General features: G+C 49.1%; 1 protein-coding gene across 1 annotated transcript in view; it reads right to left on the bottom strand.

Moving 5' to 3' along the window:
• TBC1D22A (TBC1 domain family member 22A) overlaps positions 1-12,191 on the bottom strand; it is a 493,060-nt gene that overhangs the window by 120,870 nt on the left and 359,999 nt on the right. The window contains exon 11 of the mRNA XM_077169200.1: positions 3,589-3,716. Coding sequence (XP_077025315.1) covers positions 3,589-3,716 — 128 coding nt within the window. The remainder of the gene's footprint in view (positions 1-3,588; positions 3,717-12,191) is intronic.

The raw sequence follows: 12,191 nt of genomic DNA, 5'->3' as shown, positions 1-12,191 counted from the left end.
TATTTAGATAAGATGTGGCCCAAGTGAATGACCAAGGGATCTAAATGGAGTACTGGAGTTCTTTATGAACAGAATAAATTCAGACTTGGCCAAGAAAACCACAGGGAAAGGCTGGAAGTCAGTGAGAATCCAGAAGAAAGAGAAGACAATGCCATAGGCTCAAGGCAAGCATACAAGCAAGGAACCCCAAGGATTGTGGCAGGGGGCAGCTGAATGCTACAGACCATGGAGAAAAAGCATCACCATGGTGATGCCTCGATTTTGGATTTCTCCAGACTCAAAGCCCTGAGCCAATAAACTCCCACTGCTTAAATACCCATTGTATGGTATTTGTCATAGCAGCCTGGAAAGCTAAGATGGTCCCTGGGTAGACTGAACTGTGTACCCACTTTGGACATGTTCCTGGCCTTTCTTAGTCTGCGTTCTGTGGGTAAGGATCTGATAAAGAGATCTCTTCAGGATATGACTTCAGTGAAGGTGTGGCCCCACTGTGTCAGGGTGGGCTTTAACGTTGATCCCTAGAGAAAGTCAAAGGCAATGAAAGTGTGCTCGTTTGAAAGGATGTCTGCACCCTAGAAAAGCCACTGTTTTAATCCTAATCCCATTTTGTGAAGGCAGCCGTTTCTTCTAATCCCTACTCAGTACTGTATGTTTGAAACTGTAATTAAATCATCTCCCTGGAGATGCAACTCAATCAAGAGCAGTTGTTAAACTGGATTAGGTGGAGATGTGTCTCTGCCCATTTGGGAGGGTCTTGATTAGTTTACCGGAATCCTATAAAAGAGGAAGCATTTTAGGATGAGAGAGATTCTGAGAGAGCAGAACAATGTAGCCACAAGAAGCAGATAGTTTACCAGCCAGTGACCTTTGAAGATGAAGAAGGAAAATGCCTCCCAGAGAATTTTATGAAACAGAAAGTCAGGAGAGAAAGCTAACAGATGACACCATGTTCACCAAATGCCTTTCCAGATGAGAGAGAAACTCTGACTGTGTTCATCATGTGCCTCACCTCTTGAGAAAGAAACCCTGAACTTCATCAACCTTCTTGAATCAAGGTATCGTTCCCTGGATGCCTTAGATTGGATCTTTCTATAGACTTGCTTTAATTGGGACATCTCCTTGGCCTAAAAACTGTTAACTTGCAACTTATTAAATTCCCCTTTTTAAAAGCTGTTCTGTTTCTATTATACTGCATTGTGGCAGCCAGCAAACTAGAACAGAAAGTCAGATGGAGGGAAGAGCCAGAGAAGCAGCCAGAAGATGCACTTCAAAGAAACCCAAAGGAGAAAGGAGAAAAGATGCTGCCACGTGCATTGCCACATGGCAGAAAAGCCAAGGACCCCAGAGACTGCCAGCCAACCAGAAGATACTGGAAGATAGGCAGAAGCAAGCCTTCTAGACTCTGAAACCGGGAGTCAATAAATTCCAATCCTTAAGCCAACTCATTATGTGAAATTTGTTTCAGTAGCCAAGAAACTAAAACAGCCCCAAGTTATCTGCAACCATCTTCAGGGTGGTCCATGCACAAGGCTCCAATGGCAGATCCCAATCCAGTGAGAAGGACTTACACTACCTTACAAAAAGACCCCTATCCAGAAACCTGACACTGTGCCAAACATTAGGGACACCCAAATCAACAGGCCAAACCCTTGATCTTGAGGCTTGCTATTGTGATGCTTATGTATGTAGCACAGAAACTTAGTCTACCTACAGGTATGCCTAAGAGCCACTTCCGGAAGATCTCTTTTGTTGCTCAGATGTGGCCTCTCTCTCTAAACCCAACTCTGCAAGTGAAATCATTTGCCCCTTCCCCTATGTGGGACATGACATCCAGGAGTGAAAGTCTCCTGGCAGTGTGGGAGATGATTCCCAGGAATAAGCCTGGCCCTGCCACTGTGGGATCAACAAGCCATCCTGACCAAAAGAGGGAAAAGAAGTGTAACAAATAAGGTATCAGTGGCTGACAGAGTTCAAATAGAGTGGAGAGGCTACTCTAGAGGTCACTCTTACACAAGCTTCAGTTAGACATTGCTAGCTATCAAAGCCTGTGAACCCCCAACCAAAACCATTCCAGCCAATCCTAAAGAACACCTAGGGCATTATTTAAGTTTTACAAAGGTACCATGCACTAAGTTTACTTTCCAGAAACCTAAAATCTCCAGATGGGTCCCTGGAACAGATAAATTCTGAAATGCAGAGGGCCCAGCCTCTCTAGAACATCAACTAGTTCTATCCCCCAATCCCATATTATCGACAGCCCCTTCCAACATGAAAAAGCTAGAATGGGCACAGCCCAAATATCCCTAAAGAGTGGGAGAAAAATCAAAGGTCATGGTGGAGTTATACAGAGAAGGTAGCAATTGACAAATGAGTATTACTATAGACTAAAAGAAATATTTCTTTTTAGTCTATAGTACCTTAGACCAGCTAGAAGTAAAATCACACAGTAGTGGAACTGTAACCCATACCAACTCTGAAATCTGTTCTACAATTAATTGTTGTGATGTGCTTTGAAATTTGCTTTTTTGTATATGTTATTTTTCCCAAAAAAAGAAAAAACAGTCAATTGTGCTGATAAGTGAACGGCTATATAATGATATCGTGAACCACTGATTGTACACATTGGATGATTACATGGTATGCAAATATATAATATATATCAATTTTAAAAATTTTTAAATTTTAAAAAAGAAACCAACACACACACACAAAACGTCCCCTGCCCAGAGCTCCCTTTCCCAGGACCAACTCCCCACATCTCCAAAGCTGCAGTCACCCCCACAGGCAGGGGCGCTGCGACCCACACTGCAGGGAAAAGCCTGCCTCTTGGAGGGTAAAGAATAAGAAGCAACCATGCCCCTTTCCACAGCACTCCACAGAGAGTCCATTTCTAACCCCACATAATGGGTGCCTGTTATTTGCAACTGATGGTGAAAGGCTGGCAGGTAAACTCTCCACCGTGTGTCTTCAGCTTCAGCAAACATCTCAAACAAAATGAAAAGGTGCTAGAATAAGCAATGGGACACTGGGGAACAAAGGTGGTTTGTTCCAGAAAACTCAATCTCCTGAAGAAATGAATTTCATCAAAATTGGCACAGAGTAGAAAATTTCATACTGTACGGAATGTGTCAGTGATTTTTTAGAAACCTTTATTATAACTCAAAACACAGCCAGTGTGTGAGCCTGGGTGTGAATTTTCTTGGCAGAAGTAACTCAGACCTACCTCGAGTTTTAAGTATTACTCACCATACTCCTAGGCCCAGCTCAAAATGTAAACTGCCAGCTAACACATCAGGGGAATTAAATTTAGCTACAAATGGGACTACATAAAGTTCCTTCTCCCTGTTTTACATCTATTCAGATGACAAGAATGGCAGATATGAGCTTTAAAAGACTTCATTTCAGCTGAGAGGACACTTCGAAGGCAAAATTAAATGAACCACACAGATGTAGAGCAGAGCCAGGCAGGGGGCCTGGGTGAAGAGTGGGGCCCCAGCTCCCTGGAGGGCCCCACTGTGGGAGGGGGTACCGAGCACCCACATGACAGGTGTTCCACAGGCCCCGTGGGAGGGGGCACCAAGCACCCACCTGGTAGGTGTCCCACAGACGGATGGTGCAGTGGAGAGGCACTTCCCGCATCAGCAGGTTGTTCATCCAGCGGAAGGCAAACTGCAGGTACTTCACCTCGTGCTGCTCCAGGTGCCGATGAACTTGCTCTGTACGAAACAAACACAGGTCCACGGCCATCAGGGGGAGCCCTCCAGAACCCCACCAGGAGCCAGGGCATCTGCAACCCCAAGGACCCTGTGCCCACCTAAGCACCCCAGTCCTCCAACCAGGGAATCACAAGCCATAGCCTCTGAGGAGCAAAGAAGGAATTTCCACTAATAGAAGACTTTGGAGTTCTTGGGGCTCTTCCTTGAGGAAAAAGATTGATGATGGCAATGATGATCATAATAGGAGCCCCCAAGTAGCACAGGCCACAGTGAGGATACCTGATGCCACCTAACCCAGCAAGAAGAGCAAGACCACCCCCACCTTCCAGACAAGGATTCTGGCTCTGAGAGAGACCATCTGACAGGCCAGGGTGTGTGGAGAGCTCAGGCTCACACCCACATCTAGCCAGCACTGGGCAGGGAATAGGGTGAATGAGAGAAGAGAAGGGAGCTTGCCAACACCCAAAGGCTAACTTCCACCCTGCACCAGGTAAGATGCTCCAGCCAGCCCCAGGACAAACTGATGAGGGAGCAAGTGGAGCATGTTCCTGGGCTGGATGGCCTGTGAATTCCAGGATTGGGGGGACCCATAAAAACAACAGGCATCTACAAGAACAAGGCTCAACTAACTGTCTTTCCCCAAAGCACAGCACAATCTTCTACCGGCCACGAAACCATTCGTTCTCATCAAGCTACAACGAACAGCAACTCAGTTTAAGATCCCTGCCCTCCCTGCCAAGAAAGGCTTCAGAGCTTCAAGGTCTTGGGAATCCTGGAAATGTGATTCCAGGAAGCAAAACTCTGGTTATCAAGAAAGCAACACTCCTGTTCCAAAATCCTTCCCCTGAGGTGCCACTCTATAGCTCCGAGGAAGTATGGGTGCTGGTTAATAAAAATAAGCAACCACTGCCCAATTGACCAGGTTGTAAACTGGGACTTTTCCTTTTTTTTTTTTTCAAACTAGGGCCCACCAAGTGTTGCCAAAAGCCCTCCTTCCGTGAGTACACCTTCATTCTGTTCCTGGCGATAGTCCACAGTGGCTGTCCTAAACAGTGACCTTGGAAAAAGCTTATAGGGCCTTCAATTCTTCCAAAGAAAGTTCTAGAATTGACAAGCAGATACAAGAAAGAAGTTGTGTTCTATTTAACGCTTTTTTCTAATATTCCTGATACAGTGTAACATTTCAGAAACAGCTTTTCCAACTACTAAGCAAGAAGTGAGTGAGGCATACGAGTGGGGTGGAGAGCCCTGCTCCAGTCACCCCACAGCTCAGAGACCTGGAACTTTGGTGGAAACACAGAGTGGCTGGGAGGTGCCTGCAGGAAGAGGCCTGCTTTGGGAGGAGGCCTCTGGAGTTGGCCATGCTTTGTTCTCCATTCCAGAAAGTCAGTCCCTTCCTTGCACCCATTCATCTCTACCACCCTGTGCTGGTTTGAAATGATGTATGTACCCTAGAAAAGCACCATGTTTTAATCCTAATGCCATTTTGTAAAGGCAGCCATTTCTTCTAATCCCTATTCAGCATTGTATGTTGGAAACTGTAATTAAATCACCCCCCTGGAGATGTGATTTAATCAAGAGTGGTTGTTCAGCTGGATTAGGTGGAGGCAGGTCTCTGCCTATCTGGCTGGGTCTTGATTAGTTTACTGGAATCCTATAAAAGAGAATGATAAAAAAGAAAGCCAGGATATTCAGAGCAAGCAGAGAATGCTGCAGCACCATAAAGCAGAGAGTCTACCAGCCAACATTTTGGAGATGAAGAAGGAAATGCTTCATGAAAAAGGAAGCCAAGAGAGAAAGCTAGCAGATGATGCTGTGCTTGCCATGTGCCCTTCCAGCCAAAAGAAAAACCATGACTGTGTTCACCATGTGCCTTCTCACATGAGAGAGAAACCCTGAACTTCATCGGCCTTCTTGAACCAAGGTATCTTCCCTGGATGCCTTAGATTGGACATTTCTATAAACTTGCTTTAACTGGGACATTTTCTCAGCCTTAAAACTGTAAACTAGCAACTTATTAAATCCCCCTTTTTCAAAGCCATTCCGTTTCTGATATACTGCATTCTGGCAGCTAGCAATCTAGAACACACTCTCTCCCTCAAACTGCTGCTGAGTTAAGGACAGAGGCTAGGGCAGAACATCTGTGAGGCCAGATGTGCATTGAGAGTAGACCCGGACTAGGCCAGTTAACGAGGTGTAGACACAAGCTACAGACCCCGACAAGACTGGCCGCAAACAGGCACCTGATGGCTGGTGAGAGGGGAGAGGCTACCCTGCCAGGGGCTCAGAACCACCTCTGAGGAGGCTGACTGAGCCCAGGCAGCATGTGCGACCCAGAGGTTGTGTGGCCCCTACGTGCTGCCTCCGCAGTGATGCTGGCAGAGGCCCAGAGCTCTGGGGCCTAGCAATGGGCGGGCCCAGCCCTAGGTACAAGCATAGGACCAGGAGGCACAGGACAGCAGTGGGTGGTAAGGTCCAGGGGGCAGAGTGAGGTCCAGGAGGCAAGGGATGGCCCAGAAGGCCGGGGCACTGAAGTGGGGGCTCCTCCTGCTCCACGCAGATTGACAAGCAGCTTCTCCCCACAAGAGGCAATTCTCATATTGGAGGGTATGTGGGGATAGAGGGGCATTTGGGATTGTGTTTTTTTCTTTTTGTTTCTATACAAAAGCTCAGAGAATGGAATATCCTTGTGTAATAAGAAGCTGAGAATTTTGGTGATTGTGCACAAACCAGGAAACCCAGTGGTATCAGCACTAAAGTCAGCTAAAAACAAGCAGGGCGGTCTTAGGGCATTGAGAACATTTCACTGGGCAATTTAAAATACTATTTTTACATTAAAACTGAAACAAGTATGTATTATGGCACAAGTCAAATTATCCTCATAAGTATTAAGGATAAAGCCTGAGATTTCAATGAGATTTCCCCTTTGCACTCTGTATTCTCTCTTCCAAGCCTCCTGGCCTGTAGGTGGGGGCCCAGCCCCTCTACCTTGGGGCATTCGGTGACATGGGAGCAGGGGGACACAGCAGCTCGGGGGTCGGCTTGTCCAGGGTGCAGGGCTCCCAGGCAAGCTGGGCGTCCTGGTCACCCAGCGGCTGAGCAAGTGCAGATTTGGTCTTAGCCAAATTCCTCATGTGGGATCTGGATACCTGCATTTTCAATAACCTGCTAATAAGTCTTCTTAGCTTACTACATGGCTGCCTCGGGACCCAAAGTCATGTGATACAAGGAAGCCACCCAAACTGCCTTCCAGAAGCAGACAGAAGGGATTCCAGGCGTCTCCACCCAAGGCCAGTGGATACCACCGGCAGGGCCCACACTGTGGGTCGTGCAGCATTTCCTTCTCATCAATATACTTATTTTAAAAAGAAAAGAAAACTACCAAAAAAAGTTATCCTTTGCTCTAATTAGGGTAAAGTGGCAGGCTCCAGGCAGCTGGCTCTTGGCAGAATCTGGAATTGCAGCTTTTTATCGAAGGAACTGATGAGAACTGAGAGGGAGCAGCACTCTGGCCCTTTCAGCTAGGAGGTCCTTAAACCACAAGGGCTTTTCCCCTCCAGACCTCCTGAGATCCAGCGGCCCACAGTGTGAGGAATCCAGGCCCCCAAAAAGTCTGCATGCCTCAGACTGGCGCCTAGACCCAAGCTCCCTCCTCAGCCCCACCCCAGCCCAGCCTAGCCCCTGCAGCCCCTCAGAGCCTCTGGCCCCTCCAAGCCTCCAGGCCCCTGCTGCCTCCCCCTGGGTACTGCCTCCTCCCTGCCTGCCCAGAGAAATGTTGCTGGGGTGAAGAAGTTTGGAAGGTGCCTGAGACTCCCCATCTCCGGTCTCTCCTTGGGTGCTATTAAACCACCTTCTCTGGGAGTACCAGCCTCAGGGCGTCGGGCTGAGCTGCTTGGAGCCATGTCCACCCAACACCGTGCCTCAGCAGGCCCTATTTCTCCAGCCCCCAGTAGACACCAGATGGCCAGTGAATAGCCTCTTGGGGGAGAGAATGAGTGAATGAATGAAGGCCAGGGACAAAGGTGAGACTGAACAAATGAAGAAATCTCTATTCACAGTCTTCCCACCCTATTTCTCTCTGTCAACAGAGTGATATTGAGAGGTTGTTTTCAACAATGCAATTGTGTTCTTTATAAAGAATTTAAAGAGCTATTTCTAACTGAAATTATTTGTGGCAACAAGATAAAACCTGTGAGAAGTTCCACAGGCCCCTGAGAAGAGGGGCCAGCCCAGTCATGCCATGGCCCAGGCCACAAACATGGATGCTTTGAGCAACATTAAACCCACGTAAAACAAAGATATGAGAACTGGCCATTTGGAAAATGACTGAATTTACCAAACAAGTCTCTTTCACACAGGAAAAAAAAAAGAGAGAGAGAAATGAGCTTCCGTGAATATGCAGTTGGCCACAGATATATGGGAAGGTCAAAAGGACGATGACAGCTCTGAAAAACAGAATCACTCCCAAAAGCAAATCTCCCAAGGAAGGGTAAGACAGCTGCTCTCTGCTGTTCTGCCATGGTTCGACTGCAGCAAATGGGGGAGCCGCCTCAACCAGGCAGGCAGGCTCCCCATGACAGAGTTCCCCAGCATCAGGCCCACAGACCCTAACTGCTTCAAGACACCGCAGTGGCATCTACCTAGACATCGAGAGGGGAGCACTAAGCCCAAGTTTACCAAGAGTCATTCAAGCGGTGTCTGAACAGGGCTACATGACACTGGCATCTTACCCTTCAAGATCAGCTCACATCCATTTCTGAGCCATTCCACACAAGGCAGCAGTGGGCTGTGAGTTGAGGCCCCGTCAGGTCCAAGCCTTCCCTGGGCCCCTGCAACACACTGCAGGGCCACAAAAGCCGCACTGGCCCTCCTTCCCCATGACTGTGCCTTCCTTCTGCGTAGCCAGGTGGCCACACACACAGCCACACAGCCCACACACAGCAGGGTGGCCCCACCACACACAGAGTCCCGATGCACAGCCGGGCGTCCCCACTGCACAGCCAGGCAACCTCACAACACAGCCAGGCAACCGAAGCGCACAGCTGGACAGCTCCACCACACAGCCCAGAGACCTCACCACACAGCCTGGAGACCTCACCGCACAGCCAGGCGACCTCACTGCACAGAAAGACAGCCCCACTACATAGCCGGACAACCTCATCACACAGCCGGGCAACCGCACTGCACAGCCAGGTGGCCCCACCGCACAGCAAGACAACCCCACAACACAGCTGGGCGGCCCCACCACACAGCCCAGAGACCTCACCACACAGCCTGGAGACCTCTCCGCACAGCCAGACAGCCCCACTGCACAGCCAGACAACCTCACCGCACAGCCAGGAGACCTCACCACACAGTCAGGTGACCTTACTGCACAGCTGGATGGCCCCACTGCACAGTCGAGCAAACTCACTGCACAGCTGGGTGACTCCACTGCACAGCCGGGCAACCACACTGTGCTACCAAGCAGCCCCACCACACAACAAGACAACCCCACACACAGCCAGGCGGCCCTACCACACAGCCGGGCAGCCCAGCCTTATCCTGAGCCAACAGGAGCATCCGTCCTAGAACGACTGAACAGCAGCACATTTTCACAGGTAGCTGTCCTTTTCCACTGATCGCTTGGCTTCGTTGGAAGTAAGTAATGAAAAGTGATAAAGTGTGGCAGCCACAGGTTCCTCAACCCCTTCTAATAGGCATAATGAACTTGCAGCAAGGCTGCTTCCTATTTTGAACACGGTGAAAAATGGACTGCTAAACTATGGGCATTATTTTCCATTTATATACATTAGAACTGCAAATGTATATGCCGAAAAGATTCAACTTTCCTAATTTATAAGTAATTGTGAGCAGATGCTCTTTCACTGATAAAGGTAATTTGGTTAGTAATAATTCTGAATTTGAAATTTCGATTTCACTGGAAATTAGGGTTTACATAAAAAGAATGAGCAGGCAGATGTAATTATTGTCATCTTTCAGGCTGAAAAGATTTTCTTTGTGAACCCTTCTGTAGCAGGTTAGGGCAATGTGATTGTGTGAAGTCACCGCAAAGATGCTTATCACATCGGCATGCAGAAGAAACAACCACAATATTTGGTGAACACTTTCCACAGCACTTTGAACAGCAGATCTACAGATCGGAAATTCTGCTGAAACATCTTGTCTTCTTGATTAAAAATAAAAATAAATTATGCAAACATATTGTGTCCCAGGATTTATGCTAAAAAGAGAAAAAACATGTATCCCAGTGACTTGGCATAAAAAACATACACTGTTTATGTAGGGCCAGACACTACTTATATTCATTTGCCCAAAGAGCAAGCATAATTGTTCACACTTAGATATCTGACAAAGAAAACCTTTTCATACCCTTCCACAAAGCTGAGAACAGACATGAACACATCACACTTTTCCTGGGTAAGGCATGAATAAGCTTTGATTTGGGGAAAGATGTCAGTCCTCTAATCAGTTAAAAAGAAAAAAAAGAACAAAAGCAAGAGCCAACTGCCAGTGAACATGGGCCTCTTCACAGCCGAGACGACCCCCTCTGAGCACATCCCCCTCCACACGTGCTACACTGCTCTATGCTAACAGCATACCGCCAGGAAAAGGGCAGGGCCCAAGGGAGGAAGTGCCCAGCTGCACCCACCACCAGAGAGCCCAGGGCCCAGGAGAAGCTCAGGCTGGGGCTTCTGGTGAGAGATGAGCAGCAAGCCAGCCGGGGGTGAGCTGCGAACACGCCACTGAGGCACTCCAGGGGGACAGAGGCCAGAGAGGGAAGGAGCAGGGAACATCAAAACAGAGGAGCAGAACTCAGCGCACATTCCTGCCAGGCGAACGCTCCTGGTCTGGCTGCAGGTGGAGAGCCAAGAGCAGCCATGAGGAGGCCAGTTTGAGTCTGGGCCCCTGGCCTGTCCTCCCAGGCAGCGAGCAGAGCAAAGAAATTGGGTGTAGGGGCGGCTGGGCCTTGGCTCACGTCCCAGCTCTGCTCCTGGGCAGGTTCCTCAAGTCCCCAGCGTCTCCATGTCCCTGCCTGAACACAGCAAGAGCACCAGCGCCCTCACAGGGCTCCCACAGGAGTCAGAATCCAGGGCCAGCTCCATTATGGGCCCCCAGCAGGCCCCACCCAGGAGGAAGGAAGGAGCAGGGTCCAGGGAAGCCCCCTGAAGGCAGCCACAGCAACCACAGTCCCAACGGCACTGGCAGGTATGCCTGTCTCAGCCACTGCAGTGCACCACCCTGGGCAGCAGCGGCCACACCCTGTCCAGAGCCTCAAGGTGCCACTGTCACTGAGGTTGCCTTTGGAATACTTCTTTTCACCAGCACATGAGCAGTATGACAGAGGAGCTGGAAGTGAGGGCTGAAGATGTGAAGAGTCCCTAGAAAAGCAGGGGATGCAAGACGAGCCTGAGGATGCAGGACAGTTGGGGCTGTGGCAAGGAAGCAAGGAGCAGGCAGCCCCCATCTTGCAGTTCGGGGCGCAGCTGCGTCAAGATGGGCACAGGGAGAGGAAGCCCACAACAGGTAGGGGTCAGGGGACATGCGGTGACCCCACGGGTGGCTGAGTACAGGCCAGCTGGGGGATGTCCTAGCGGGAGGCCGGGATGGGAAAACTCTGAGAAGGATATGGATGTCCGGCTCTCAATGGACATTTGCCTGAATCAAACCATGCAACATCTGCCCCCAGGAAAGGCATTTCCTCATGAGTTCCTGCTGTTGCATTTCAGTCAGAGTCATCAGGGGTCTTCAGGACAAACACTTTTTCCTCAGAAAGTACAATGGAAATCAATAGAAATGAGATTTATTTAGAAAAATTTAATCCGCAGACACCACTTCAGGAAAGCGCAAGCCCCTCACCCCACCCCATGGGAACCAAAGGCCCAGCCTGCCTGGCACTAAGAACCTCATCTCCCCAATAATGCATGCCCCCTTGAGCCCCGGAGAGAGCACACGCAGAAGGTACAGAGAGAGCCGGCTGCTGACACGCAGTGGAGACATGCGTTTATACTTTCAAACACTAGGGATGTGCCATTTTGCAATGATTTGGGAGGCAACCGCGTGCCAAGTTTGAACACCCACCTGCAGCCATGAAACAGTCCTGATGGTTGAGACACAGACAGATGTCAGGGCAGAGGATAAATTAAAAATAAATTCCTCCAAATAAATCCTCCAAGGCCAATTCTAACCTCGGTGTCAACCACGCAGGCAGGACCTTCTACACATTCAACACAAGGTAGGGGTGTGATGGGCCAGACTCCAAAGGCACAGTTAAATGTCCACAAGCCGGGGGGGCGGGGGAACTGCCAGAATCACCCCACAAACAAGCCAGGCCAGATTCATCCCCAGGCCTCCAGAGACAGGAACACTTCCACTCTCAGCATAAACATGTGCGCAGGGTAAAATTAAGCCTCCCGGCAGGGTGTAAACATATAGCATTTATCTGACATCACAACACACAATCTTTTCATCTCT

The sequence above is a fragment of the Tamandua tetradactyla genome, chromosome 7, assembly GCF_023851605.1.
Source record: "Tamandua tetradactyla isolate mTamTet1 chromosome 7, mTamTet1.pri, whole genome shotgun sequence".
In the NCBI taxonomy this organism is placed as follows: Eukaryota; Metazoa; Chordata; class Mammalia; order Pilosa; family Myrmecophagidae; genus Tamandua; species Tamandua tetradactyla.
The sequence above is the reverse complement of the archived record's forward strand: the minus strand, read 5'-3'. Positions and strand labels throughout refer to the sequence as shown.